The 27,896-nt window shown below is 26.8% G+C and overlaps 2 protein-coding genes across 4 annotated transcripts in view; one reads left to right on the top strand and one right to left on the bottom strand.

The window, feature by feature from the left end:
• The window catches only part of LOC100199338 (myb-like protein X), a 59,288-nt gene extending 43,007 nt beyond the window's left edge, over positions 1 to 16,281 (top strand). The window contains exons 10-19 of one of the 2 annotated variants that reach the window (XM_065803595.1): positions 306 to 422; positions 968 to 1,077; positions 4,683 to 4,840; positions 5,425 to 5,468; positions 5,607 to 6,581; positions 10,379 to 10,525; positions 13,687 to 13,744; positions 13,830 to 14,162; positions 14,240 to 15,144; positions 15,396 to 16,281. In XM_065803595.1, coding sequence (XP_065659667.1) covers positions 306 to 422; positions 968 to 1,077; positions 4,683 to 4,840; positions 5,425 to 5,468; positions 5,607 to 6,581; positions 10,379 to 10,525; positions 13,687 to 13,744; positions 13,830 to 14,162; positions 14,240 to 15,144; positions 15,396 to 15,986 — 3,438 coding nt within the window. In that variant the 3' untranslated portion in view covers positions 15,987 to 16,281. The remainder of the gene's footprint in view (positions 1 to 305; positions 423 to 967; positions 1,078 to 4,682; positions 4,841 to 5,424; positions 5,469 to 5,606; positions 6,582 to 10,378; positions 10,526 to 13,686; positions 13,745 to 13,829; positions 14,163 to 14,239; positions 15,145 to 15,395) is intronic. The other variant, XM_065803596.1, reaches the window with a different exon arrangement.
• Positions 16,282 to 20,736: 4,455 nt separating this feature from the next.
• Positions 20,737 to 27,896, bottom strand: part of LOC136083797 (structural maintenance of chromosomes protein 2-like) — an 18,010-nt gene continuing 10,850 nt past the window's right edge. The window contains exons 1-4 of one of the 2 annotated variants that reach the window (XM_065803592.1): positions 24,497 to 24,639; positions 22,059 to 24,185; positions 21,007 to 21,239; positions 20,737 to 20,911 (exon numbers count right to left, since the gene is read on the bottom strand). In XM_065803592.1, the coding sequence (XP_065659664.1) occupies positions 22,846 to 23,883 (1,038 nt within the window). In that variant the 5' untranslated portion in view covers positions 23,884 to 24,185; positions 24,497 to 24,639 and the 3' untranslated portion in view covers positions 20,737 to 20,911; positions 21,007 to 21,239; positions 22,059 to 22,845. Of the gene's footprint in view, positions 20,912 to 21,006; positions 21,240 to 22,058; positions 24,186 to 24,496; positions 24,640 to 27,896 lie in introns of those variants that run through there. The other variant, XR_010640100.1, reaches the window with a different exon arrangement.

The raw sequence follows: 27,896 nt of genomic DNA, 5'->3' as shown, positions 1-27,896 counted from the left end.
TTTTTTTTCCTATTAGTAGTCCATAAACTTATTTATATTTTTAGAGCTCCTGAATACAAAAAACTAGGATAAAGTAATCTTTTTGTGATTTTCAAATCTGGAGTCCTTTTTAGGACTCCGCATCCCTGGTGACTATTTGAAATGTATTTTTACAACTACATTTTTTTATCAACTTCTATCTGACAAGTCATTCTAAAGATGCAATGTAGTTTAACATTTTTATTTCCAATTTTTTTTTTTTTATTTAATTTTTTTAATTTTTTTTTTTATATTTATAACTTTTATGTCATTTTATTCATTTTAAGCCAAAACCAAAAAATCGGAAGCAACTACTAGCAGAGCAACGTAGGAGAGAAATAGAGATGGCTAAGATTGCCAAAGAACTCGAAGAAAAAAAGAAAAAGGATGATGAAAAAGAACAGGTTTTTTTGCCCATTAGTTTTTTAAATTTTTTGATACATTTTTTACTATTCATGAATATTTCTACAAAATAAGCTTATCAGTATATAGGTTTCTACAAAATAAGCAGTTTAAAGTTATATGTAATATCAACAGAACTAATAGGTTTAAGTCATTAAAATGTTTGTGTAAACAAAATTAAAAAAAAATTGGAATAAAAAGATTTAATAAAATAGTAATTTTGTTTTAAAGTATAATAAAATCATTAAATATTAAATAATTATTACATTAAAATCATTAAATATTAGATAAAACTTGAAATTACATGAAACTTTGTTGCTGTGTAACAAAAAATATAAAGACAATGAAGCAATAACTTAAATGTAAATCATATATATATATATATATATATATATATATATATATATATATATATATATATATATATATATATATATATGAGAGCTGCATATTAACTTTTTCTTTTTATAATTCTCTCTTGTTTAATAAACTTTAACTACTGAAGCATTTTTCTAATGAATTTTAAAAGTTACAAATACTGTTCCAGATTCGTAAAATGCAAGAAATCGAACGTCAAAAAATACTTGAAGAGGAAATTAAAAAAGAAGAAGAACTTAAAAAAAAACAGTTCAATGAAGTTAAGAAAAAGAAAGAGCGGTATTTATCTTCTAATTGGTTTAATAAGTTTTTTGATAATAAAATTGGTGCCTTTAACAAGAGACATTTTTTGTAAGAATCAGGCAAATTTCTAAAAACGAGGAAGTGACATTCTCCAAATTGCTTAAATTTTTTATATATTGATCAGAACATTAAAAAAAAAGTACAAAGGTTTTATTTTAGTCAATTTTTAGGGAAACCATATAAAACTATGATTCCATATGGTGTTAGCGGAACTTTAAAAACATAATCTAGAATTTAGGATTTATGTAATTTTTTTTGTAAGACTCATTTACTTTAATTTTTTATTTCAATACATCAATCACTTAATGCTTAATTTCTGAGTTTAAATTGTGTATGACCTTTTTTGAACTTAAAAAACAAATAAACTAAATTTTCTTTTTCGTTAAGTTTTAAAAATTTAACTTTTTTTGAGTTATCAGATTTTATACAAAAAAAGTTTATAACAAACCTTTTCAGTAATAACAAAATTTTATGATAAACATCAACAATTTCATTATTTTTAAAAATTAAAAAAAACTCCACTCTTTTTGTAAGTAAGTTAATTAAAGTAAAATTTAATTGTTAAGTGTCAAATGCAAACAATGCCTACCTTGAAAATAATAATAATTTGCTATCAACATATTGATCAGATAAAAGATCTTTTCAATGCTGCAGGTGACCCTATTCAGAGCTCATTTTTTTACCCATTATTATCATTTAATCTCCATGAGTAAAGTATTTATACAACATTGCTTTCTTTTGATTTAAAAACCTATAAGTACTTCTAACTGGTCATCTTGTGATATAAAAGTAGTCATGCAATGTGGTAAATTTGTTTTTCATAGAAACATTGAGAGAGAATGAAAAAGTTGACATAGTTGTAAATAAATTTTTATCTTCTGAACAAATAAGCTATTAACCTTATTCAATGATATTTTGGAACCGTATGAAGGCTGTATAGCATGTGTTTTTCATTTTAGTGCAAAATCCTAATAAACATAACTGACTGTCAAATCTTTTCAGTTTTTCTTTTAATAGCTGGTTTCGCTTAATTGGATTATCTGTTTTATGGTACAACAACTGAATTGAGGGCTTAATCTTATGATTTCCATATTGTTCCAATTCTAATATTAAAATACACATTTTCATAGTTTTCTTACCAAATCCAAATGAGTGATAGTTGCTTATATTCTTAGTTTTTGGTCCAGTAGTTATGTTAACTACTTTTGCATCTTTAAAACTATAATGTTTATTAGTAGTGTTTATTTCTGTTTGTTACTTGTTTATTAATTCTGTGTTCATTACTCTGGTGTTTATTATTAAAGCTATCAAAAGATTGTGATCAGAATCAACTCATTAAAATTGTCTTTGCAGCTGCACTATCCCTGTTACATTAATCCTTTCGATACGATACTACCCATTGATCTTTTCAATATGATGCTATCCATTGATCTTTTTGATATCATACTATCCATTGATTTTTTGGACAACAGGGCTATAATCATAACTTATCAATTTTATATCTCTTTGCATACACATAGTGCATTGTGACAGTTTAAAGATTTATCATTATTATATTATCAGATTTGGTAAAGATTTCTAGATTTATCATTATTACATTATCAGATTTGGTAAAGATTTCATGATTTGTACTTGATAATCTTGTTCTTTTCGTTGTACTTAAGCTCATTCTTTTCTTGCCAAAATATCATCTTTGACACTCTCTATCAAAACTAGGACAATTTTGACAAATAATTTTAAGCCAGAAACCACTTTCATTGTTTAATTGCTTGAAACTTTAATCTTTGTCTTTCACCTCCCCAAATTGAAGAAGGCTACTTTAGTTGTGGTTACAACCCTCTCTCAACTCTATAACACCACAACACGAACCTTGAAAAACACATATATTGACTTTAAATGTATAACTCCAAAATGCAAACCTTGAAGAACAAGGTTGTTGTCCAGAGAGACAAATTGAGCGCAGTATAACCAGGGATGTGGTGGGGATCGAATTGGGAATTTCTTGCTTATGAGGCACTCTACCACTACACCGCTATTACATTACATATTTGAAACTCATTTAATGTTTAAAATTATTATTTTGTTACTAACCAAATGTTAGATTAAAAAAACTATTATTTGGTTACTAACCAAATGTTTAATTAAAAAAACTATTATTTGGTTATTAACCAAATGTTTAATTAAAAAAACTATTATTTGGTTACTAACCAAATGTTAGATTAAAAAAATTATTATTTAGTTACTAACCAAATGTTAGATTAAAAAAACTATTATTTGGTTACTAACCAAATGTTAGATTAAAAAAAATGAATTAAAACTTATTATAGAACTTAAAGAAAATGTATGAAAAAAAAAGTTAAATTTCCTTTTAAATGAAATTACTTTTAAATTTTTGCGTGTTGGCGAGAGTTTAATGTTTTTAATAATAAACCAAATAATTTTAAAAGTTTTAAAATGTAAAAATTACATTTTTAATACAATATAGTAATAGCATTAACATAATGAATTTAATTTTTGAATAAACTTTTGCTCATAAGCACTCTATTTTATTCACTACTTAAAGAAAACAAAAAAACAAAAAAAAATTTTTTTCAAAGAAAGTTTTGTTTTTTTTCATATTCTTTTCAACTTTAATAATAAAAATAACGATTACAGTAACCTAATAAAAGTTTTAAGTTTTAGTGATTTTTTAACTTCAATGTTTTTAATGTTTAAAAAAATCCATAGTATTGTAAGTTATTTAATGTACTTAATTTTTTTTATTATATAAATATTTATTTTTTTAATCATTAAGTTTACCGTAATTATCTTTTTTATTTAAAAGCACTATGAAATTCTTAAAAAAAAGTTAATATTGAAAACTATAGTAATAGTAAATACACAAAAATTATGTGCAACAATCATGTTTGAAATATTTCCCTATAAAACTGACAAAACGACAATTTATGTATTTTTGAGCTATGATATTTTGTCAAGCTCATTGTGCCACACAAATTTTTTAAATTATTTTGGAGAGAACATCAGGGTTACAACTCAAGTATAAAAGTTTTGTGTGGCTCTTTGCTTTTTTTCAAACAAATGGATTCAAAAGTAGTGAGAAAAGTGAATACCTAAAAAGTTGAAAAAAGTTGAAAGAGAAAAGTGAATACCTAAAAAATTGAAAAATTCAAATTTGAGTTTTAAGTACAAAACATTATTGGAAAAAAATAATTTCCAGGTTTTTTGAGTGTTCTAACAAATAACAGTTATTCTCTGCGTTCTAATCAAAATATATATATATTAAAAAAAAAAAGATACTTGAAGAGTTTAACTTCCGCTCTCTGCATGATTTTTACAAAAAATGGCTCTTGAAATATTTTAAAATATAATTCAGACTTTTTGTTATAAGCTTGTGTTTTTTTTAGCTTTTTTGTGTTCTTAGCTTTTTTAATATTTTTTAAAGATTTTTTTTAACAAAAGCACTGTTAGAGCTAAGGTTTCATCTTAGTTATTTTGCTTAAACCAGGGCTTGGAATCAACCAGAGCATCTGGTCATAATAAATTGCTTTTTAAAAGACTTTATTATTGTAATTCATTTTCAGAGAAGATAAGGAGAGAGAACAGAGATCATTGAAAGAGAAGGAAAAAGCTGATCACCTTAAAAAATCAAAAGAAGAAGAGCAAATGAAAAAGGAAGAAGAAAAAAAAAGGAAGGCAGAAGAAAAATCTACAAAACAGAAAGCTGTAAAAGATACCAAAGGTATTTAAATTATTTTAATATAAATTGATATATTTAAAAATGTCCATGATCACACTTTGGTGGCTTGTGCAGGTTTTCCCATTTTTTAAAACTGGTATGGCATTATGGAAGAGTTAAAGCAAATTTTTTACAACTAAATGCTTTCCCTGGGATTAACTTTTTTTGTCTTTGATTTTATTATGATATTATTACTAAGAAAAATACTATCCAAGGCTTTACACAACACAACAGCTTCTACCTTTACACAAGACTTACAAGCTTCTACCTTTATCCAAAATAAAATTAATCTAACATTTTTTGTATTTTTTAATATTTTTGTTTTATATATTGAGCAGTCAAAAAAAATCTCAGTTTAATACCATCTGTATGTTATTATATTTTTTATTTAGTGACGCGAAGGAAAATTCAAATTTTATATTATTGCAAAAAAGTTATAAGAATTAAAAGCTTATATAGTTTCAAATAAAAATAATAATACAAAAAATTGAATCTTAACAGTTTTTAATGATTCGATTGGGGAAAAAGTTATCAGCATTTTTTTAAGTATTAATGATCTTTTTATTATTGATACTGTTTGTACTTAGAAATTGAAGAGAGAGAAAAAGTTAATGAGAAGCAGAAGTTACAGGTTTAATTTGCAATTTAAAGTTGTTTAAAAAGTCATAAAATATCTATAAATTTTATATGTTCATCAGTTTTACTTAAAAGATCGAAATTAAACTTTATAGCACTTTTATAGCATTGAAACTTGCCTCTTATTTTTTAGACAAAACAACGATCACAACAATATCAGCAATATCAACAACAACAACAGAAGTATCCACGTGAAGTTCCACCACGTTTTTTGAGACAACAACAGTTAAAACAAACTCCTCGTAAAGATTACGAATATTCTTCTAATGAAATTTATTGCAATATACCTCAATGTGAAGATGACAAAGACAGTGAAACTTGGGATAATGATAATAATGAAAATTTAGTTGTAGCGCCAGTTATTGAAAATTCCTGGGGTGGTTTGCCAGCCTCAGAGGACTGGGATTTAGAGTTAAATAAACAAGAAACTACTGACTGTGTTGAAATAGATAGCAGATCAGATACAATTGAAAGTGAACATTTCAATAAAAAAAGTGAAAATAAACCAAATACATTAATAGAACATTCCACATTACATAATTCTTTAATAGCAAATTCTTCAATAAGTCCATTTACAACTATATCAACTACAAATGTAAGTATTGCCCCTTGTAATGTAAATACAGACTCTTCTTGGGGAGCCAGTTTAACAGGCTCAACTTGGGAGTCAACTGTGAAAAACATTTTAAATTTTGAAGTAAATGATAATATTGGGTTAAAAGAAAAAATGCAAAAAATAGATCCTAAAACTCTTATCTTAGATTCTACTAGTTTTATTCAGACGTCTAATCCAAGAGTTACTTCTTGGGCTGGCCTAGATAGCTTTGAAGCTGGACCCAGTAAAATTGAAGAAAATGTTGTTTGTTATACTGAAAAAAAAAATATGAATATGTCAGATTGTTTATCAAATGCAATTCATTGTTACAATGAAACTGAAAAGGTTACTCAGTTAAGTGAGCAAATCTCTTTATCCTCTTCTCTTGATACTAAAATTGATAGTAATCTAAAAGTTACAGGGTGGTTGCAAAGCTCAAATCCATCAGAAGATTGGGAGCTTGATAAACATGAAGAAGATCTAGGATGGACTACTGTATCTTTAAAAGCCAAGGTAAATATATTTATACAAACAAAAAAATAACTTAAATAATTTCGTTAAATAAACAATTAATTTGATTGATTAAAGCAAAGTTTGCAATTGTAATAAATATCAAATTATTTATTTATAAAAATAAAGATTTTTTTTATGATTACTATTGATGATTGTATTCAATTGATGATTATGATTCTATGATTACTTATAACAATCAAGGTAAAAATTAAGATTCATTTTTGTCATTGAATCATTATTGCCAATTTTTACAGTTATGTTGTATTCATTATTTATTGTCATTTATTATTATGCATATCTATCAATATCTTGATTGTTTTTATTTTTTATTTATTTTTTTACAAATTTAAATTTTACTGAACAAGTAGTACAGGTATAACACATATTGTATACACATATATACTAGTATTGATATAAAAAGTAACAAAGTAGATAATCTATTTTACAAGATTATTTCTGAGATTGCATCTAGTTGTTACAATCTCAGAATCTCATGATCTGGAAATGTTTTTTCTTAGAACCCAAAAAAAATAATTATTAATCTTAAGTAAAAAATCCCTTTTCTTTTTTTTTTTTTTAGTATTTTTCACTTTAAATTTCTCTCGATGGAAGCAAAAAGTGTCTTTTTTTTTCCAAAATAACAAAAACAAACTAAAACTATTTTATTATATAAATTTGTAAAATCACATTTCAGCAAGTTATGTAATTGTTATTTATTTTAAAACCAACATCAGCTAAGTATGTTCTCTGTGACATCGCTTTGATTCTTTTGGTGGTTTTATTTGTGATTCCACAAAAACAATTCTCTTTTGAAATATCTTTTATTATTGCAAGAAACTAATGCAAGAAGGTATTGTCTCATGCTAGGGTTTCATATATAGTTTCTAGAGATTTTTGTAAAATTTCTCTATCTTTCTTTATCCATCAGCCAATATTGTTATTATTGGTATCTTTAATGCTCATCTCATAAAATGGCTGTATTGATCTCTTACTCCAATAATTAACTTTGTGACTTGTTTTCCAGACAACTCTAATCACTTACCTACACTCCTTGATTTGTGTCTTGTCTCTAATCCTCAGTTTCTCTTTGTTCTAGCAAATGCTCAGTTTTTTCTTTTTTGATTTTATTTGGGATGGTCCTTAGGATGATGTCATTTGTCTCACCACTAAAAATTGTGCCCTTTATGTAATCTCCTGGATTTAGGCGAGCATTGAAGCTTTTATTCCTTTTTCTCATTTTTAAGTCATGCTTTTCTCTATCCCATTTTCTCTATCACCTTCTTCTTGTGTAGCTGCTATTTTAGTAATTGTTTCTTTTATCTTTTTTACAGTAGAAGAACCTCTTTAAAGAATTTTATCTTTTTTACAATTACTTCTCTAAAGAATTTTATCATTTTACAAGAACCTCTTTAAAGTATAAAGCAGAGCTATTTAAAAAGTACTATTTCTCTAATTTATCCTTTGACTTTATAATCAGATTAAAAATATAGTATGTAAATGTACATTATATAAATAAATTAAAACCTAAAAAGTAAGATTAATATGAATTGAGAAAAAAATATTTTATTAAATAAAAGTGCTTTTAAAAACAAATTGAAAAATGGTACCATGTTAGATGTTCAATAAAGTCTGCTGTTCTTCTCCACATATGCTCTCTTTGTATGGTCTATCTGAATGGTTTTGAAAAATATTGAATCATTTTTTCTAATTGGATTATTAAAGTTATCCTTGATTAACAACATTATTGTTTTTATTAACTTCTTTAGTACCACAAAGTTTCAGCAAAAAGGTTCTTGTATAGTTTATAGTTAGTTCTCGTCATCTCAATGATCTTTGTGATAATCTAAAGTTTTGTTGTTGACACTTAATTTTTAACAAAAAAGCATCAATACTACCATAGCTTCTTCTCAAGCTTTATAACTTCATAAATTCAATCAAAACTTTAACCAAGCAATCTATCATCAATTCAATCCATCAAAACTTAATCTCGAATGACTTGTTCAACAAAGTCTTTTACTGTTGTTGTTCATTTGTATTTAAAAATCTTTTATTTATCTCGTTTTTTCCTCACACATCACTTTTATGTAATTTTCCATCTTTCTTATGTTTCTCTCACTTAGGCAAATTACAGTTTTTTGAACTATATGTAACAATAAAATAAAAAAAGAAATATTAGGGCTGAGTTTAAAAAATTATCATTTCTGTTATTGCTATTGGAAAAATATCATGAAAACCTGTTGAAAGCATTATCACAGTCCATTGTAAGCAAAATTTTGAGAGATAAACTGAATAATTTAGAACCATTTAACAACAACAAAAAACATCAGAGTATTTGTACAGTAAAGTTTATACAATAAAATGAAATATTAAAATATTGTATTAATTATACAAATACTTAAAACCCTGCTATAATTTTAATCAATAGTCAAATTTGCATATAATAAAAATGTTTGTATAAACAAAATTTGAATGGAATGTTTGGCTTCTCTTTTTTTGACGAATTATGTAGTTATGCATAAATCAGTTAATAAACAAGACAAAAACAAAAAAAATGTCTTCTGTATGGAGTGAAAAAAAGTAAATATTGAAACAAATGCTTTTTGGAAGGAAAAAAATGAATGGCAAAATACAATTTTATTTTATTGCAGTACAATAAACCGATAAATATGCTATATACAATAAACCGATAAATATGCTATATACGTAATAAGTCCAAACAGCAATCTTGAAAGTGAAGGCTATCGATTAAAAACTGACTATAAGCATTTGAAAAATGCTAAACAAATGTATATACCCTTGCGAATTTGTCTGAAAGCTTTACCATAATCTGTTGACATTTAAATTAAAGTTAAAAAAGTAGATCAGAATCAAATTGAAAACTTTTTTTTTTTAATAAGAAAAAGTTGCCTGCTTAAGCCCTAAATCCAAGTCGATGCATGTTTTACCTATTAAGGTAAGTTGATGTATATACACTACTTGCATTTTTTATCTATTCAAGTCAGTCGATGCATATACACTCCCTGCGTGTTCTACCTAAGTTAGTTAGTTGATATATACACACTTAACCATATTATTTATTTTATTGAAAAATAAAAACAGTATAAAAAATAAGAAATAAAAAATTTAAAAAAAAAAAAAAAAAAAAGATTAAGTCAATTTTGCTCTTTTGTGGTATTTTAAAAATGTTTAATTTATTAGCTTTTGCAATTATTTTTATGGCATCAACAATAAGTTGAATTAAAGCAATGCTTTTTGTTATCAGAAGAATCATTTTAAGACCATTTTATTTAATTAGAAGTTTCTTAGAATTTACTCTCCTAATGATAACATGTACATGCACCAGGTACAAGTGCTTTGCTCTGCTTTCGATGTAGGTACTTTAAATGGGTACTAATACCTGTCCTGCTGATAGACAATTGTTGCTCCTTTTAATGTAGGTATTTTTAAATGGGTACTAATATCTGTTCCGCTGTTAGATGGCTAACTACAAAATGAGTAATAATACAGTGTCTACTTTAAAATTGTCAATATGTATTACAATTTTTTCAATATGTATTACAATTTGAGTTTTGAAGCAAATTTAATTCATAAATATGCTTTCCCTTACTTTTTGCAATTATGCTTGGCCAGCTAAAAATTTGCATTGTTGAATAACCGAATCAATATAAAATTGTTAAATAAAATTTGATTTGCTTTTGCAGTGATTTTAGAAAGCCATCTTTGTTTTTGTTTAAAACACAAAATAATAAAAAACTTATTTCTTACCTATGATTTCTCACCAAGCAGTTTATATTTAGAAAACTGCCCCTCCTAGTGTTACAAGTAATACTCCAACATCATCAAATCAATCAAAGTGTGAAGGTGTGATTGCTACACCTAATACTGCAAACAATAATGCATGGACTAATCGGGCTTTGAAACAGCTTCTTGATATGGGATTTAAGGTATGATTTAAATCAAGTTTTTTATAATAGTGAGCTCTAAGTAAAAATAAATTAAATCACCAACATATCAGAAAATCAGAAAACACCAGACATTCAACACCAACACCAATCAAACATTTTTAACAGTTGTCTCTTAATGAGTAAACTTTCTTGGTTCTTTTTTTTTTTTTCCATAAAAAACATTCTAGTGGTTAATAATTCAAATTTTTATATAAAATAAAAGTAATGGATGGGAGAGGGAAAATAGTTATAAATGATAATTATTGTACTGTCATTTTTTTCTATCCAAAATGCTTTTTTTATTATTCTGTGATGTTTTTTAACACCAAAATGTTTTAAAAGAGTTAAACCACTGAGCTGTGTGTGTATCAATCTATATATTAATTATATAAATTGGTCAATTATAACTACTTATTATATCTTATCTATATCTTATTTATTCAACTACGTCTTATAAATCAAATAAAACTGTCAATGTTTTCAACTCACGTAGATATTTAAGCTAAAGCTAGAGGTGTTTAAAAAATATGTATAAACTAATATATAATTATATTTAATTTTAAAAACTAATATAAATTATATATAATTTTAAAAACTAATATATAATTATATTTATTTAAAAAAAAAGCTCTAATAGCATATTAAAGTTGTTTTATTTTCCAATTTATTTGCTCCTTACAAAGTTGCAAGCAACCATTATTTAAGAAAGGAATTACCAGAAACAAAAATTATTGTTAAAGAGCAAGAAAATAGTTGATATATTAAAACACAGTAAATTGTGTCGGGAAAACATGAAGATGGGAGAGAGTTTAAAAGCAAAAGAAAGAATTTGAAAATGCGTGAGGAAAAAAACTATTTAAATAAAAGTTTCTAGAGCATGAAGGGGCAGATACAGTAAAAGGATTTGATTATTTAGAATGCTTGTTCACGCAGTGACCATGATAGTATTTGTAGAAACAAGATATGTAACCTTATGACAAGTAACAACCTTATGACAATGAAGGGCAGTGGCTTAAGCTTGGCAGCTGTTTTAAAAATCTGTTTTAGAAAGACAAATGTAAAATCTTTGTCTACATTTTTAGACCTCGTCTAGAAGAGAATAAGCATCATTAGAAGAATCTGCCCAAATATAACCGTGTAATCGTAGAATATCAACAGTATTGCAATTATTGCAGCAAATAACTTTTAATTAAAATTCTTTGATATGTTAAGAGCAATAGCCCTTGCCTCTCTGTCTAAATCTATTGCACAATAGAATTTTTCTGTTACAACAGTTTACAAATCAGTACAAGATGATTTCTTGTTAGACTCAAGATGCAATTTAAAATTTTTTTTTAGGAAATTTAAAACCTTGGTAAATAATATTAGAGAGAAGACTGATTAGATGATTGTTAGAGGGTCTGAGTTTTTGAGAGTTTTTAAAAATAGGAACCGCTGATGTTATTTTCCAGCAGGCAAGAAACTAGAATTTAATTAAGCGCTTATTAAATATTTTTGATCTGAAGTGAGTTTTAAAGAACACTTTTTTAAGACTGAAGAACACTTTTGAAGAACACTTTTTTAAGACAGAACTGAACACAGGGCTGTTGTCTAAACCAGTAGTAGAAATTATGGTTGCAATCTTCAACGTTATCTCCTGGATCCAGGAGATTATGTCAGAGGTGAAAAAACAGTCAGTTTTAGGGTAGTAGTGTGTGATGATTAAGTGAGTCTGAAGAAGTTTGAGATGAAAGGTTTAAAGAAATCATTGCAGGGGTACCACCAAAAAAAGAACAAGAAGATACATATGATTTATAAAGATTTATAAATATCATTGCAGGGAAACCACCAAAAAAGAACAAGAAGATGCACATGCTAATATCAAGATGATACAAATGCTAGGGTCAAGAAAGATACACATACTAAGGTCACAGACAATATACAAATCAAGGAGTAAAGGTAAATGATTAGTGTCATCTGGAAAAACGAGTCACAAAGTTACCTGAATGAAAGAAGTACAAGAGTTACAAGCTTTAGTATCAGTAAGATCGTTTTTACAGTGTTTCAAAATTTGCTCAATTTTTAGAGATAAAAACCCAATTGATTTTTGCTTGATTTGTATTTCAGCTGTCGAAAAAAATTAAAATTTTTACTATAATTTGTAGTTTCTCTTAATTTTTTAAAAAAGTATTATGTACAATTTTTATAATTAGCAGGATTTAGCTCTATTTAATTTCCTAATATTTGCAAGAATCTCTTCATTTTACTTAATTTTTTATTTTCAACTTTATGGTTAAGCAAATCTTTTGCTGAAAAACGTTTTTGTTATTTTTGATTATTTTTTTAAAAATCTAGTAACTATTTTTTAACAGGATATAACAGTTTTATAACATTTAAAAATATTTTCATTTCCGATCAGGAAATAAGATTAAAAAGATTATTGCATTTTGACAAGAATGACTTTTTTCTAGCAAAAACTTTATTCTAAAAAAATTTATAAAAACTTATTAAAATTAAATAAAAGATACGTTTTATTATAAATCTCTCAATATAATATATAATGCTCCTAAACCGTTTTAGTCAAGATTTTTAGCTATCTTCGATATGGCGTCAATCTTTTCTGTAGTAATATATCACTTGGGTGTTATTAAAGTTTATTCATTTCATCTTCAATCAAATATATTTTATTGTTAAATTTTCATATATATATATATATATATATATATATATATATATATATATATATATATATATATTCACATACACACATAAATTAGTAAAAAATCACTTATCGAATTTTTTTCACTGTTTCATGAATTAAGGCTCATCAGAAAAGGGAAATACTGACACTTTCTTGTTAAACAGATCTCATTGTCATGTTATCTTTTGTGAATAATTTATGCCTAATTTAAGCTCAATTTTACAATACCATACCATATCCATACATTTTTAAGTCACAAATCCATACATTTTTACCACAAATCCATACATTTTTAAGTCCAATTTCTACTTAACGGCTTCCTAATGTTATAAAATAAAAGTTCTTCAAAAATAAGTAAACCTGGTATTCAAATGTAGCAAACATTTATTAAAGTTCTAAAAATAATATTAGTTTTATGTAAACAATAATCTGTGTGTATGTATGTATATATGCCCACACACTAACATACAACTTTTTTTAGAGAGATCATGCAGAGAAAGCATTAAAAAATAACAATGGGATAATTGAAAGTGCAGTTAGTAAGTGTTTTTTTTTTTCAGTTTATTTTTGATGTTTTTTTTTTAATTTGTAGCATGTGTATAACTAAAAGTACATATTTTTCAGGCGACCTTCTCATGGGAACTGAAAGTTCTGAGAAACAGTCTGTCGAAAAATCTTCTGAATTGGAGAATACTAATACACTTAAGTTAAATCGCAAACAACGTCGTAAACTTCAACAAATGTCTGCGGAGCAATGTAATGATCCTGTATCTAATCTTTCACCAAAACCAGTAGTTCAAGCAGAATCTTTATCATCGACTACAAAAGAACCTGCCAAGATCAAAGGAGATGGCTTATTACCGACTCCGCCACCTAGCCACAGGCTTATTCCTTGTGAAAGTTCTGTGGCTATTGAAAGAACTATTGCTCGCCCTTTAAAATCCACAGATACGAAAGGTTGCTTGATTTATTATTTTTTGGTCTGCGGGACTTTAATTACATGAACATTATATAATTATTTTTTTTTTTTAAAGGTGCATTTCAAAAGGTAGTGACAAGACCGACTGTTTCTACACAAGAAAATATCATCACATCAACGTCTCTTAGTTCCATTGGAGCATTAAGATCTATTAGTAATGATCCAAACTATAGCACAGCTTCTATTGGAGATGAAAGTAATAACGCTATACTTCAGCCTCCAGTTAACCCAGTTTTGCTAGCTCAAGTGCATTTGCAAAAATTAGGGCTTAATGATTCTAAGTCGACACCTTTTCCTTTAGTGACTACCGCAGAATCTGTTACTAATAATATGATTCATCATTACTTGCAACAAATTTCTCAAGTCTCAGTCCCTGACGTTTCTGCACCAAAGGTTTCTTCTGTTCTTTTTCCACACCATCATTTGTCTTCCTCGTCGCACCAAATGCCTACATCTTCGATTCATATTTCCGGATTAATACATCAATCACCCATAACTGTTTCTAGTTATTCGGATGGTCCACAGAGATCTAAACTATTGCAATGGACACAATCTAGTTCTTGTGCACAAAGTGATTCAGGCACTTCACCGTTCTGCGATGATAAGCCATTTCAAGCTGTTGATCCAGTGTCAGCAAAATGGGGAGTTATTGCAGCTCCACGGTTGTCACCGACACCTGCAGAATTTAGACCAGGTGTTCCGTGGAAATCACGGACTGATACATTTGATGATAATGAATTAAAACATGAAAATATAAGTCAGAAAAAACAAGTTACTCGAGTTATAAACAATTCATTTTCTGTCACTAGTAATGTTACTTCTTCAATCCTTGTTTCTACAGTTAACAAGCATCAACCAGATCATTTATCTAGGAGAACACCGCCTGGACTTCAAAGTGAACTAAAAGATAGATCTGAAAATCAGTTTTGTTGGTTAACATTAAAAGGGATAGCTTCTGTTGTGAGCACTTTTTATACTATTTTAAAAAAATAACTTTGAATTTTTTTTCTTTTATAACAAAAACCTATTGCTTATAATGTATAGTTATAAGTAAGGGAAAAGGTTAAATAATTTTCTAATAAATAATTATAGTTTGTTGGCTTTAATAATATTTTACTCAAACTTATTTAATAAAAGTTAACCAAATAGTTTATGTAAAATATTTTTTAGTTCAATATTTGTTGTTTAAATTTTTTTTATGTTAAAACTAGGTTGAGCTTTCCAAAATTCGTCAAATTTGTTCTCAATTTGGAACAATTTTACATTTACGCGTGATCGGTGACGTAATTTACGTTTGCTTTGAGACTAGTATTCAAGCACATGATGCTTGCCTATCTCTTAACGGGAAAGTTGTTTCAAATTCCCAAATTGTTGCTGAAGTTTCGATAGAATCAGATTTTAATCAAATTATTTCAAGTCCAGTTCATGAGATAAATCAGCCATTTTCTAATATGTCGTCATTTGGAAGTGCGTGGACATCTGCGGGCGAGAAAATATATACCCCGCCGCTTTCTCACATGTATTCACAACAAAATTTCCAACCTGCTTACGTATCTCCTAATGCTCTTATGAATGGCGGTTTTAATCAATGGACTATGGGTGTTCCCCAACCTTTGTATTCTAACTCTAATCAGCTTTGGACAACCGCCCAACAACAATCCAATTTGTATCAATGTTACACTCCCAATAATTGGCATCCTGCGACCTCGTCTGATATTACCCAGATCCATCCTATGTTTAGTGCTGATATAGATCGATATATACCTGAAATAATTGTAAAGTGTAGGGAACCTACTTCATGAAATTGACAGAAATATAAAAGATGAATAATGAAACCCTGAAAAATGGGTGTCAGTGCTAGTTTATCTTAATGTCCATATTTAATATTAATAACCTTCTTTGTTCTATGTGTTGTTTGCAATGTGGGCCCCTGAAACATGGGGTTTCTATGTGTTGCTTACAATATATGCCCCCTGAAATACGGGGTTTTCTATACAAATTATTATCTGCAATCCTGAAAAGGTTTATTGTAGAGTTGTTATCTGTTGTGCGTGCAAACAATTGTAAAAGTTTTTACCAAAAGATACAAATATTTAATTGTCTTTTAATTTGATGCATTAGGACGGTAATTTAAAATTTTCTTAAAAAACGGTTAACTTTTTTTTTTAAATGAATTTGAAATTAAGAAAAAAAAAATTAAAGTGAATTATTCGTGCAGTAGATAGTTTTAACCAAAAATCGTCTTTAAAAAATTTAGAAATCAACGTGAAAATCGCGATATTTTAGTTTAATAACAAAATATAAAATTCGTTAGTGTTTACATGAAACTTTTTACTTTTAGTCTACATAATTAATACAAAATGGCCAAATAAACCTTTACATTTTATTTTAAAAAAATGATATAAACAACCTCACTTGATAGGTTTAAAAACTACGTTTGTAACAAGCAACTATGTATTATTTCAGATGATTATTAACATCCCAAGCTAATAAAAGTAGTATGTGGTGTTCTTCAAAGTTTCATTCTTGGACCCTTATTGTTTCTCTTATATGTTAAGAATTTTGATAAAGTTCAAATAAATTTGATATAATATTATTTGTGGATGACCTCAACTTATTTTCTTTCTCAACATCGTTTTTTTTTCGTTGAGAAGATCTTGGTACATATTTTAGATATTATGTATTTCTTACCTTCTCTGTTGAATTGAATTGTAGACGATAGCGTGTTTATGTTCACTAATGTAAAATAAGATTTTTTTTCTCATAAAACAGATATGTATCTTACAATACTTTAATTGCCAAAATATAAAATCATCTTGCCAATATTTAAATAAAAAATACTAGCTTTATTATGTTTTTTAACAGAAAACGGACATAGAACAAAATAATACAATATTTTTTAAAAAAAGTGTGTTTACATTGATCCTCCAAATCAGGGTGTAGTAATTCAGACACCTGCACTTTAAATATTATAAAACAATTTCTTTGAAACTGCGACAGTCTGTATAGGAAATTAATACAAGTCGGTTTTGTTTGCGTTTTTTATGTTATTTGGCCTGCAGGTTCATTTAAAACTTTGAACTTGATTTTCTCGGTTCGGAAAAACACGAAGATAAATAACTCTAACCTCGCGATATCCTGCAATGCCTAAATAAATAAACTTTTTTATTGTTTATATACATATATATAATATACGTTAGTAGTTTATTCCAACTTATTTATTGTTTTTATCCTTTTTAATTTATATGTTGGTTTACTTCTGTATAAAAGTCCGATGAGAAGATCTTCTCATCAGATTATTATTATCAATACATAGATTATTTACCTTGCAATTTCGTAAAAGTTTATTAATTTTTTGTTTATATTATCTTTGTTAAATGCTTATTTAAGGTTCTGACGACAAGATCCTTGCGATCTTCTTTCAGATACCTTGTTTATATTTGTTATAGTTTATCATTATAAGTTTTTATTATTGTTTTTATTATTGGTTATATAAAGCTGTACAACGACCAATAAATGTAAACCAAAAAAACAAATAAACACCAAAATTTTAAAAAATATAAGGAAGCCTAGTCAAAAAGTTTTAAAAGATATACTATAAAAAGGATATTGGACATTCAAAAATTAAAACATGATTTTCTATAGGATAACGCACTAAAATACAACCTGTAGGAATTTCTTTAGGATATGATTCCTTTACAGTCCTGTTCCAAAATCTTATAGAAGTCTTATCCTATAAGACACCGCATGTAAAAGTTCTATAGATATGGTCGTACAGGAATCCTATTCGATCGTATTCCAAAGCTCTATAGGAGTTTTATCCTACGAGACACCGAATAAACAATATCCTATAGTTTTATATGTACAGAAATCCTACTTATTTATTTGAGTAGAATTTCTGTACATATAAAGCTATAGGATATTGTTAATTCGTTGTCTTATAGGATAAAAACTCCAATAAGATATTGGAACGAGATTGAATAGTATTCCTGTACGTATAAAACTATAAGGTATTGTTCATTCAGTAGGTCGTGTGAATAAAAATAAGCAATTGCTTTTACTCAGTAGTTGGTCAGCTTTACGTGAATAAAAACTTTAGCAATTTTGCTTTAGTTTTTATTCACGTAAAGTTGAACAATTACTAAGTAAATTGCTTAACTTTACGTGAATAAATGTTGAGGAAAATTGATGAAGTTTTTATTTACGTAAAGCTGACCAATTACTGAGTAAAAGCAATTGCTCTTTTTTTATTCACCCGGCCTAGTGTCTTATAAGATATCGAATGAACAATATCTTATAGTTTTATATGTAAAGTAATCCTATTCAATCCTGTTTGAAATTTCATCGTATTGCCCTTTGCAGTTGTTAAGGTGGTAGACCACTAATAAAAAAAAATCTTTCAAAAATTACATTTTAGAAATTATTTTTATATAAGTTGATTAAAATTTACATTTTAATGACAATTTTTTTTTTTTTTTTTCGATTAATAAATGGCTTGAGAAATTTGGTCCCGAAAACCCCAAAATAGGGTTATTTTGTTGCGGTGAATATCTCAAAAACTATGTATGGTATCAACTTGAAATTTTTCAGACTTGCTTTTAATATAATGAAAAAGATCCTGTACCAAAAAAAAAGAAAAACATTGAACAGTTTTTTTTTAAATGAAAAAAACACTTCGAAAACAAAAAAGGGCCATTTTTTACCATATTTGGACTTTAATATCTTTTTATCGAGTTATCATAATGCAATAAAAGTGGTAGGGGACATCCATAATAACTAAAGGAACAACTCCTGAAAATTTTATGAAAATCAGTTAAGAGAATCAAGAGATAATTACCGCAAAGTCGTGATTTTAAAGAACTGAGAAAAACACATTTAAACAAAAAAAAAACATTAAACACTTCAAATAAAATATAAAAACACAAAAAAAAAACCTATTGAAAACTATTATCTTATTATAAACGTATTGTGGACTAAAACTAACGCAAAATTAAAATAAAATATGTTTTAAAAAAGTGATAATATTAATAAACAATACTATTATTAAAGTAGAAAAAAAAGTTAGAAAAAAAAGTTTTTCTTTTGATTTGCGATTATAAAAAGTATAAACTTAATTAAATATTTGTTTTTAGTAAATAAATAAAAAGTTTATAGTAAATAAATAAAAAAGACTAAAATTCTCCTGCACCATAACATAAACTCTCTTCTTCCACATCTTTGTCCCTTACGAATACTTCTTAACTGCTTTCGCCTGCTTTTTCCCTTTTCATTACATTTTTTTTTCCATATTTCTAACTCTTTTCAAATCAGACGATGCCAAAAAACTTGAAGAATAATACCCTGGTTTTAAATAAAGTTTTTCAAAAACTTTATTGATACCATTAAGTCGATCATTAAAATTAATGATTGCAGAACAGCAACCTAAATATAATACATCAATTCCAACAAAAACATCTTTTAGACAACGTTTCCAAAATAAAGCATTTAAAGACTCATTTTATAGTTTTACTAGGATAAAACTTTTGCTCCCATTGGCAAGATGCACATGAAAAAAATATAAAGTGTGATAAACCTTTTTTACGTTTAGCATCATGGTTAAAATTAACATTTGCAGAACATTTTGGACAGCAGCTTATGGCAGTAATTATTTCTTCTAAAATGTTAGTGTTCATAAAAATATAGCAGTCATTGGACTGATCATCATTAGCAGAAAAATTATTTTTATTTACAAAATCATTATTTACAATATCGACGGAAGATTTACTACTGCAACAGGATGACAATATCTTCATTTTTTTGCAGAGCTATATTTGAATTGTAATTCTTCTAAATTAGATAGATTTTCTTCAGCTACAACGTTTGATGATTTATGTTGGTTTCCTCTGAAGAGTCTACGTTTCTTGCTATACCTTATTTTATTTCTTTTATCTTTATTTCCCATTATTTGAGTTATTATTTAACCAAAGTATAGAAGACAGAAAATTAGCCTAAGAAAGTTGTGGTCGCTGTAAAGTAATTAGACATTTACTGAAGAAACCGTTGAAAACCATGTAACACACTGCACCAAAAGCATTTAATAATAAACAAAAAGTAGTTTTAGAGTAGCAGTCACCACAAATGAAGTTTTTTTGTATTAATTTTTATGGTATTTTGTGGGATAACTTCCTTTTTAGCTACATAGCAACGGAATAATTAATCTGTTGCTACGGACAAATTTATGAAAATGCCTAAACCACATTATTGAAAACTGATTTTTAAAAGGGTTAGCTTTATTTTGATATAAAACTAATATGAAATTCGTAATCTACGATAATTATATTACTTAAAAACTTTAAAATTGAAAAAATGATTTTTTCGATTTTTAATAGTGGTCTACCACCTTAAATGATATTTAATAGGAATATCCTCTATAAGAATATTATGATAAAAAACAGGTGTGTATATAATATTGGTAAATCTTGGGCATTATTTTTTAGTTTTTTTATTTAATAAAAAGCAAGGAATTAAATTTACAAAAAAAAAAAATAACAACAGAATATTAAGTCAGCAAGTCAGTTATTGTTATTAATTATATCAATTATTATTATTTGTAACATAATTTTTTCTATGAACAATAGTTTTCTTCAAAACATCAATGCTTTGTTTTGCAAGCTTGCTTTCATCATTGCACTTTGCAGGATTTCTTTTCTGAACATAGCATAATTTTCTCTTTGGAAATCGCTTAAGTCTGAGAACAAAAATTTGAACAAACTAATAGTTATATATATTCATTATGCAAAACAAGGGGAAATAGTATTGCCAAATAAAAAATAATATCAATACTTAATATGTCTTGAACCTTGAGTCAAAAGCTAGCTTAGATAATGGCTGATCGATGTTATTCAGTCAAAGGTACCTTTGACTGAATTACATCGATCTCCTGTCAATCAATGACTTGATGAAACTTTACCCCCAAAAACCGCTATTGCCAAATCTTTGATAGCTTGCCAACCAATTCCTTAACTAATTGCAGTATACTAATTTGCTGTCAATTGGGTAATTTTTCCTAAGTCCACCTAAAAAAAGAAAGCAATATTAGATTAGTGTATTTTAATATGAAATAAGCATATGCCTTAATTTATCTTACTTTGATATTAAATCATTAAAATTTTTTAAATTAATGATTAATAACAAAAATAGTTACTGTATGCTTTATTACACTTACTGTATACTTTATTAAATTATTTTTCAAAAGTTGTGAATTTGTAAAATTATAACGTTTACTTAAAAATGACATTACACAAAATGTGTGCTACCATCTCGGTTTCAGGCGTGTTAACTATTGGTGAAAAGAGTTTTGACATTGTAGAAAATTGGCGCTGAACAAGTAAAACTTAATTGAAATCAGATTCTTATTTTTATGTTCAAATATAAAAATAATATGCTATCAAATTCTTTTTTAGACACATTTTTGTCATCATTATTTCAAAGTTATAATCTGCAATCAAATAGCTTCCATAACTATTATATTAAAAAAGCTAAAACCCGGGGTTCTGAATTTGCAATTATGTCACAAGGTCTCAAAAAATAGAAAAACTTGAAAAATCAAAAATTAAAAGACCTAAATGGAATATCGTCGTTAAAACGGCAAGCAAAGCTGCATATTCTTAATTTGTAAAAATGATTGCAATAAATTAAAAAAGTATATATATAAAAAGTAAAAAAAAAAATGAAACTAAATAAAATTAAAAAAAATATAATAAAAGTAGGAATATCAGCTATTTTGCTTGCTGTTTTTTTAAAGCGTAAGCCTTGAAATTAAAGCCAATGAAAATTTACTTTAAAGTCTTTCAAATAATAATCTTTTAAGTAAAACAAAAATCTTCGTAATTTACCAAGTTTCGGGTGCGTCGCACAGTGGGCGGAATTTCAAAAAACCTGGCCAAAAGTCAAAAAAAGTTTTCCCCTGAGAAATCTTTGCGATATCTTTTTAAGTCTTTGTTTCTCGATTCCTGTGCATCCTCAGGTAGTTGTCCTATGGGTAGTATTGCTGTTTTTGTTATTAAGGCTCCATGAATAAGTACTTTGTGTACTGTTGTAGGCATGTTGTACCAAGGATAATTTTCAACAAAAAGTAGTGCAGTTTCGGTAGAATAGTTATCGAGTTTGTCTGCGTCTATTGGAAAGCCACTAGATAATACCTGTAAAATTACATGAAACCGATTTATTAGTTCTAAATCCACTCCTAGAATATCAGCAGACACTTGTGAGTTTTTAAAAAATCTTCGAGCTGTATTTCCGTCATTTGTATTACCGCATCCTGGTTTCGGTCGATCAACTATTAACCCTAGCTGCAGCTTAAAAGCATTCTGGATTAACAATTTTTGTTGTAATATACTTTTTTCAATGTCAGAACGTGCTTGCCATTTTTTTATTCCAAGTTTATACCCAAGATGCAAAAAACATTCAAAAAAGCGAATCCATGCGTGCAACGTTGATAAACCGTATTCCAATTTTGATTCGTCAACTTCTATTTCTTTAACGAAATTGATATTATTGATTTGACTCGAAGTAGCAGAACACAAATAACACTGCATTGTTGATTTCGTCAATGTTATTGCATTGCAAACTTTTCCGTCAATCATTGTCATAACCAATTTATAATGTATTTTAATTTCTATTTCATGTTGAACAATGATGAGAGGAACCAGCAATTTTATCTTCAATATAGTCTTTTTCATTAATGCTTGTATGGACATTTTCGTGAAGAAATTGAAGTCTGATAGGTCGGCAAAATCGAGTAGATGAGGGTGTCCTATTTTTCCATAGAATAATATCTTGACCTAAAACTGAATTTGTACACAAAAGTTGTAATGGTACAAGTGAAGTCAGAAAAACATTTGCATCTGAGTTTCTTCCATCGGCAAATCTCTGTTTATATTCGCTATGACCGGAACTGCCATCAAACCCCCACTTAAGAATTAAAACTACTTTTATGACTTCGTTGACACTATTCATACTCACGTTCATTGAAAGAAGTTTCATTATTGTTTCTCGAATGTCATCACTGTATCTGCCATCTTCAAATGTTATTACTTCGTCATCATCCAGCAAAGAAACCAATTTTTGAAGTTCTAGATTCTCCTCTTTTAAAATGTTTGTCTTACTATATAACGAAACAACTTCCTTCTCTAAACTTATAACATCTTTCATATTGTTGTCATTAATATAGTTGGTTTTATTTTGCAAAATAACTTTTAAATTACTCACTTTTTTTTGCAGCTTTATTTTTTCGTTTTTTAATTCAGAAATGTTTATGTCTGAGTTTTGAAGAATTGAATTAATATCTGTTATTTTATTTTTTAATTGCAATATTATTTTTTTTTCTTCATTTTTTAACAAATTTATTTTATTCTTTTTTATTTCCAGCTGAGTATCACGATATTTTATTTTTTTATTCAAATTTCTAACATTAAATGATTCTTTTTTTGACTTTAATAGCTCTAATTTGTTTTCGATATTATTAAGCTTGTCTTCTTTTTCACAATAACACTTTTTAATAAAGTTTAATTCAGCTTCTATTAGAGAGTTTTTTGAAATAAGTATTTTTAGATTGTTAGACATATCTTCAAAATCTTTTAGATGTGTAAAATAATCCATTTGTAAATCCATCATAGATTCCATTTTCCTTTTTAAAATTTTATTTTCTTTTTTAAGCATTTTGTTTTCGCTTATCAGTATTGTTTCTTTAAGAATTTCGGATGCATTCACTGTATTATCAGAAAAATTTGCCACAGGTGGAAAAAAGGCTTTACCTAATAACAATGCTAATTTTTTATTTTTTTGTTGTTTCTTTAATTTTCTGATGGTGTCAACTAATCTATTTATCTTTTTGGCTAAAGCTTTCTTGCAGCAGAACAGTTCAACTTTAAAATCCACACAATATCTACAATATATTGCATCATAATATGTATCTTTTCAAGCCAAATACCAATCATAAATACTTTCATTTATCATTTTATCTAAATAAATAAAGATTTTCAAGTCATCAATTCTAAAAAATATATAAACATATAAATATATTATCTTAAGTCTTTTACTTATTATATATATATTTATATATATATATATATATATATATATATATATATATATATATATATATATATATATATATATATATATATATATGTGTGTACATATATATATATATATATATATATATATATATATATATATATATATATATATATATATATATATATATATATATAAACTTAAAAACTAAGTAAATTGTATAAAAAGAAAATTGTAAGTTACAAATAAGACTTACTGATAAACTGCTGTGATTCAATTACCAAATGGTTAGCAAAAACCACATTAACAACACAAAACAAACTCACTTTAGAATACCTTTAGTAAAAATTTATAATAAAATCTCAGCTATATAAAATATTGAATTCAACGTGTGCAAAAATCTTTAGTCAAGTAATAGAAGAAACGGCAAATTTACCAAAAATTTCTAAAGACGGGGTAAATTATAATAATCTTTACTTAGAAAACAAAAAACCCACCCTATAAGACTACAAAAAAAAAAAAAAAAACTTATTCACATAATAAATAAATAGTTGCAGAATTTGTTTTTACGTGGGGACGATAGAATTATTTTAACTTACTTGTATTTTAACAAAACTGAAAGATTTAAAACTAAATAACTTTATCAATTCTAAACCAAAACGTCGTCCCCAAACAAATTATTGTAGTACAACCTTTTCTAAAAAAAATAACATCTACATGTACATATATACTATTTATTTTCATGGGTGGGTTTTTATTCTTCAACACCTACATAAAATCATTTCTGGCGTTTTTTGGACGAAGTAGATTTAGGTAACTTTAAAATTTATACAATTTTTTCTTATACAATTAAATGCAACAGGGCTTTGTTTATGTAGTTTCAAAATAATAAAATCACAATAGTGATTTTTTTTTTTGACTTTTGGCCAGCTTTTTTGAAAATTAGCCCACTGTGCGTCGTTTTAAAGTTTATGTATATATATATATATATATATATATTCATATATGTATAAATATATATATGTTTGTATGTATATATATATATATATATATATTAGTATACATAGTTCTATAGTTTGTTGGCTTTAGGAAGAGCGGAAGGAAAAAAGTGATTCTTACGCCAACACATACGTCACTTTTAATTACTTTTGACTTTCGTCCAACATTTCCGTGTTGGACGAAAGTAAAAACCATTAATTTAATTACAAATTAATCGTTTTTTAAAAAAACCACAAAAACGCAAATTTAATTGACCAGAATGTTTTTAAAAACATTCTTAATGTTTTTATAACATTTTGAATGTTTTTAACAATATAAACAATGTTTTTATTTTTATTTTTTTTTAATAAAATGTTTTTATTTTTATTTTTTTTAATAAAATGTTTTTATTTTAATTTTTTTTACTGTAAATCATGCGCGGAGTGTTGCTACATCGACTATCTTATAGCCTGACTCGCAAGGGAGTGCTGCTACATCGACTGACAAATAGCCTGACTCGCAAGGGAGTGCTGCTACATCGACTGACAAATAGCCTGACTCGCAAGGGAGTGCTGCTACATCGACTGACAAATAGCCTGACCCGCAAGGGAGTGCTGCTACATCGACTGAGGGTTTGGTTGGGGCAGGCAGTCTATCATTATTAAAAAAAAAAAATTCCGGTCTTGCATTTTAATTTTTACTTTTTGTCAACAAAATATCGAAAAAACTTTCGGACAACATCTAAGGGTTCTATATATACATATATATATATATACGTATATATATATATATATATATATATATATATATATATATATATATATATATATATATATATATATATATATATATGTATATATATATATATATATATATATATATCACGGTCATTTAGAAGCACCAAGTTATTATTCGCAAGCGCAATGACAATTATAAAATATAGAATTTTAAAGATGGTTACGGTCATTGGTTACAAAGGGAATATTAAATTTGTAACCATATATTTATAATTTTATGCAACACGTTCATGTTTATTTTGTTTAATTTCTAAGTAAGAAAAACCATATTTTTAAACAAAAAATTTTTTATTCTTAGATATAAATACAGTTTCAAATCTAGACACAATCTATAATTAGGCTGATGTGTCAGAAACAAAGGAAATATATTGTTACAGAACTAATCGTAAGCATTTTGTTGTCAAAGTTTGAAAAATACCTCTGAGGTTCACCACTTTACCCTCTACACACACACACACACACACACACACACACACACACACACACACACACACACACACACACACACACACACACACACACACACACAAACACACACACACACATACACACACATGTATATATAAATAATATTTATTATTAGTATATATATATATATATATATATATAGTTTTTTATATATATATATATATATATATATATATATATATATATAGATATATATATATATATATATATATATATAGATATATATATATATATATATATATATATATATATATATATATATATATATATATATATATATAGATATATATATATATATATATATATATATATATATATATATATATATATATATATATATATATATATATATATATATATATATAGAACCCTTAGATGTTGTCCGAAAGTTTTTTCCATATTTTGTTGACAAAAAGTAAAAATTAAAATGCAAGACCGGAATTTTTTTTTTTTAATAATGATAGACTGCCTGCCCCAACCAAACCCTCAGTCGATGTAGCAGCACTCCCTTGCGGGTCAGGCTATTTGTCAGTCGATGTAGCAGCACTCCCTTGCGAGTCAGGCTATTTGTCAGTCGATGTAGCAGCACTCCCTTGCGAGTCAGGCTATTTGTCAGTCGATGTAGCAGCACTCCCTTGCGAGTCAGGCTATAAGATAGTCGATGTAGCAACACTCCGCGCATGATATACAGTAAAAAAAATAAAAATAAAAACATTTTATTAAAAAAAATAAAAAAACAAACATTTTATTAAAAAAAAATAAAATAAAAACATTGTTTATATTGTTAAAAACATTCAAAATGTTTTAAAGACATTCATAATGTTTTTAAAAACATTCTGGTCAATTAAATTTGCGTTTTTGTGGTTTTTTTAAAAAACGATTAATTTGTAATTTAATTAATGGTTTTTACTTTCGTCCAACACGGAAATGTTGGACGAAAGTTAAAAGTAATTAAAAGTGACGTATATGTTGGCGTAAGAATCACTTTTTTCCTTCCGCTCTTCCCAAAGCCAACAAACTATAGATCTATATATATATATATATATATATATATATATATATATATATATATATATATATATATATATATATATATATATATATATATATATATATATACAGTATTGGACAAAACATTTGCAACCAACATTGAACAATGCTAAAAAGTGTTCCTAATTTTACATGTCTTAAACAGTTCAGGAGTCTGGAGTCATAGCATGCCATGACATGAGCAATCAGCTGACAGGTGATAGCACACAGGCAGAATTTCGTTGACAAGTGCCATTTTGCAGCGGACAAAACAAGTGCAACTTTTTTGGTTTGTTTCATTTTCTTAAGTCTGGTCCGTGTTAACGTCACGGAAGTTTTTTAATAATTAAAGGAAGTATCCAGAAGCTTCCAGAAGTTTCCCAC

This window comes from Hydra vulgaris, chromosome 08 (assembly GCF_038396675.1).
Source record: "Hydra vulgaris chromosome 08, alternate assembly HydraT2T_AEP".
Taxonomy (NCBI): domain Eukaryota; kingdom Metazoa; phylum Cnidaria; class Hydrozoa; order Anthoathecata; family Hydridae; genus Hydra; species Hydra vulgaris.
The sequence above is the reverse complement of the archived record's forward strand: the minus strand, read 5'-3'. Positions and strand labels throughout refer to the sequence as shown.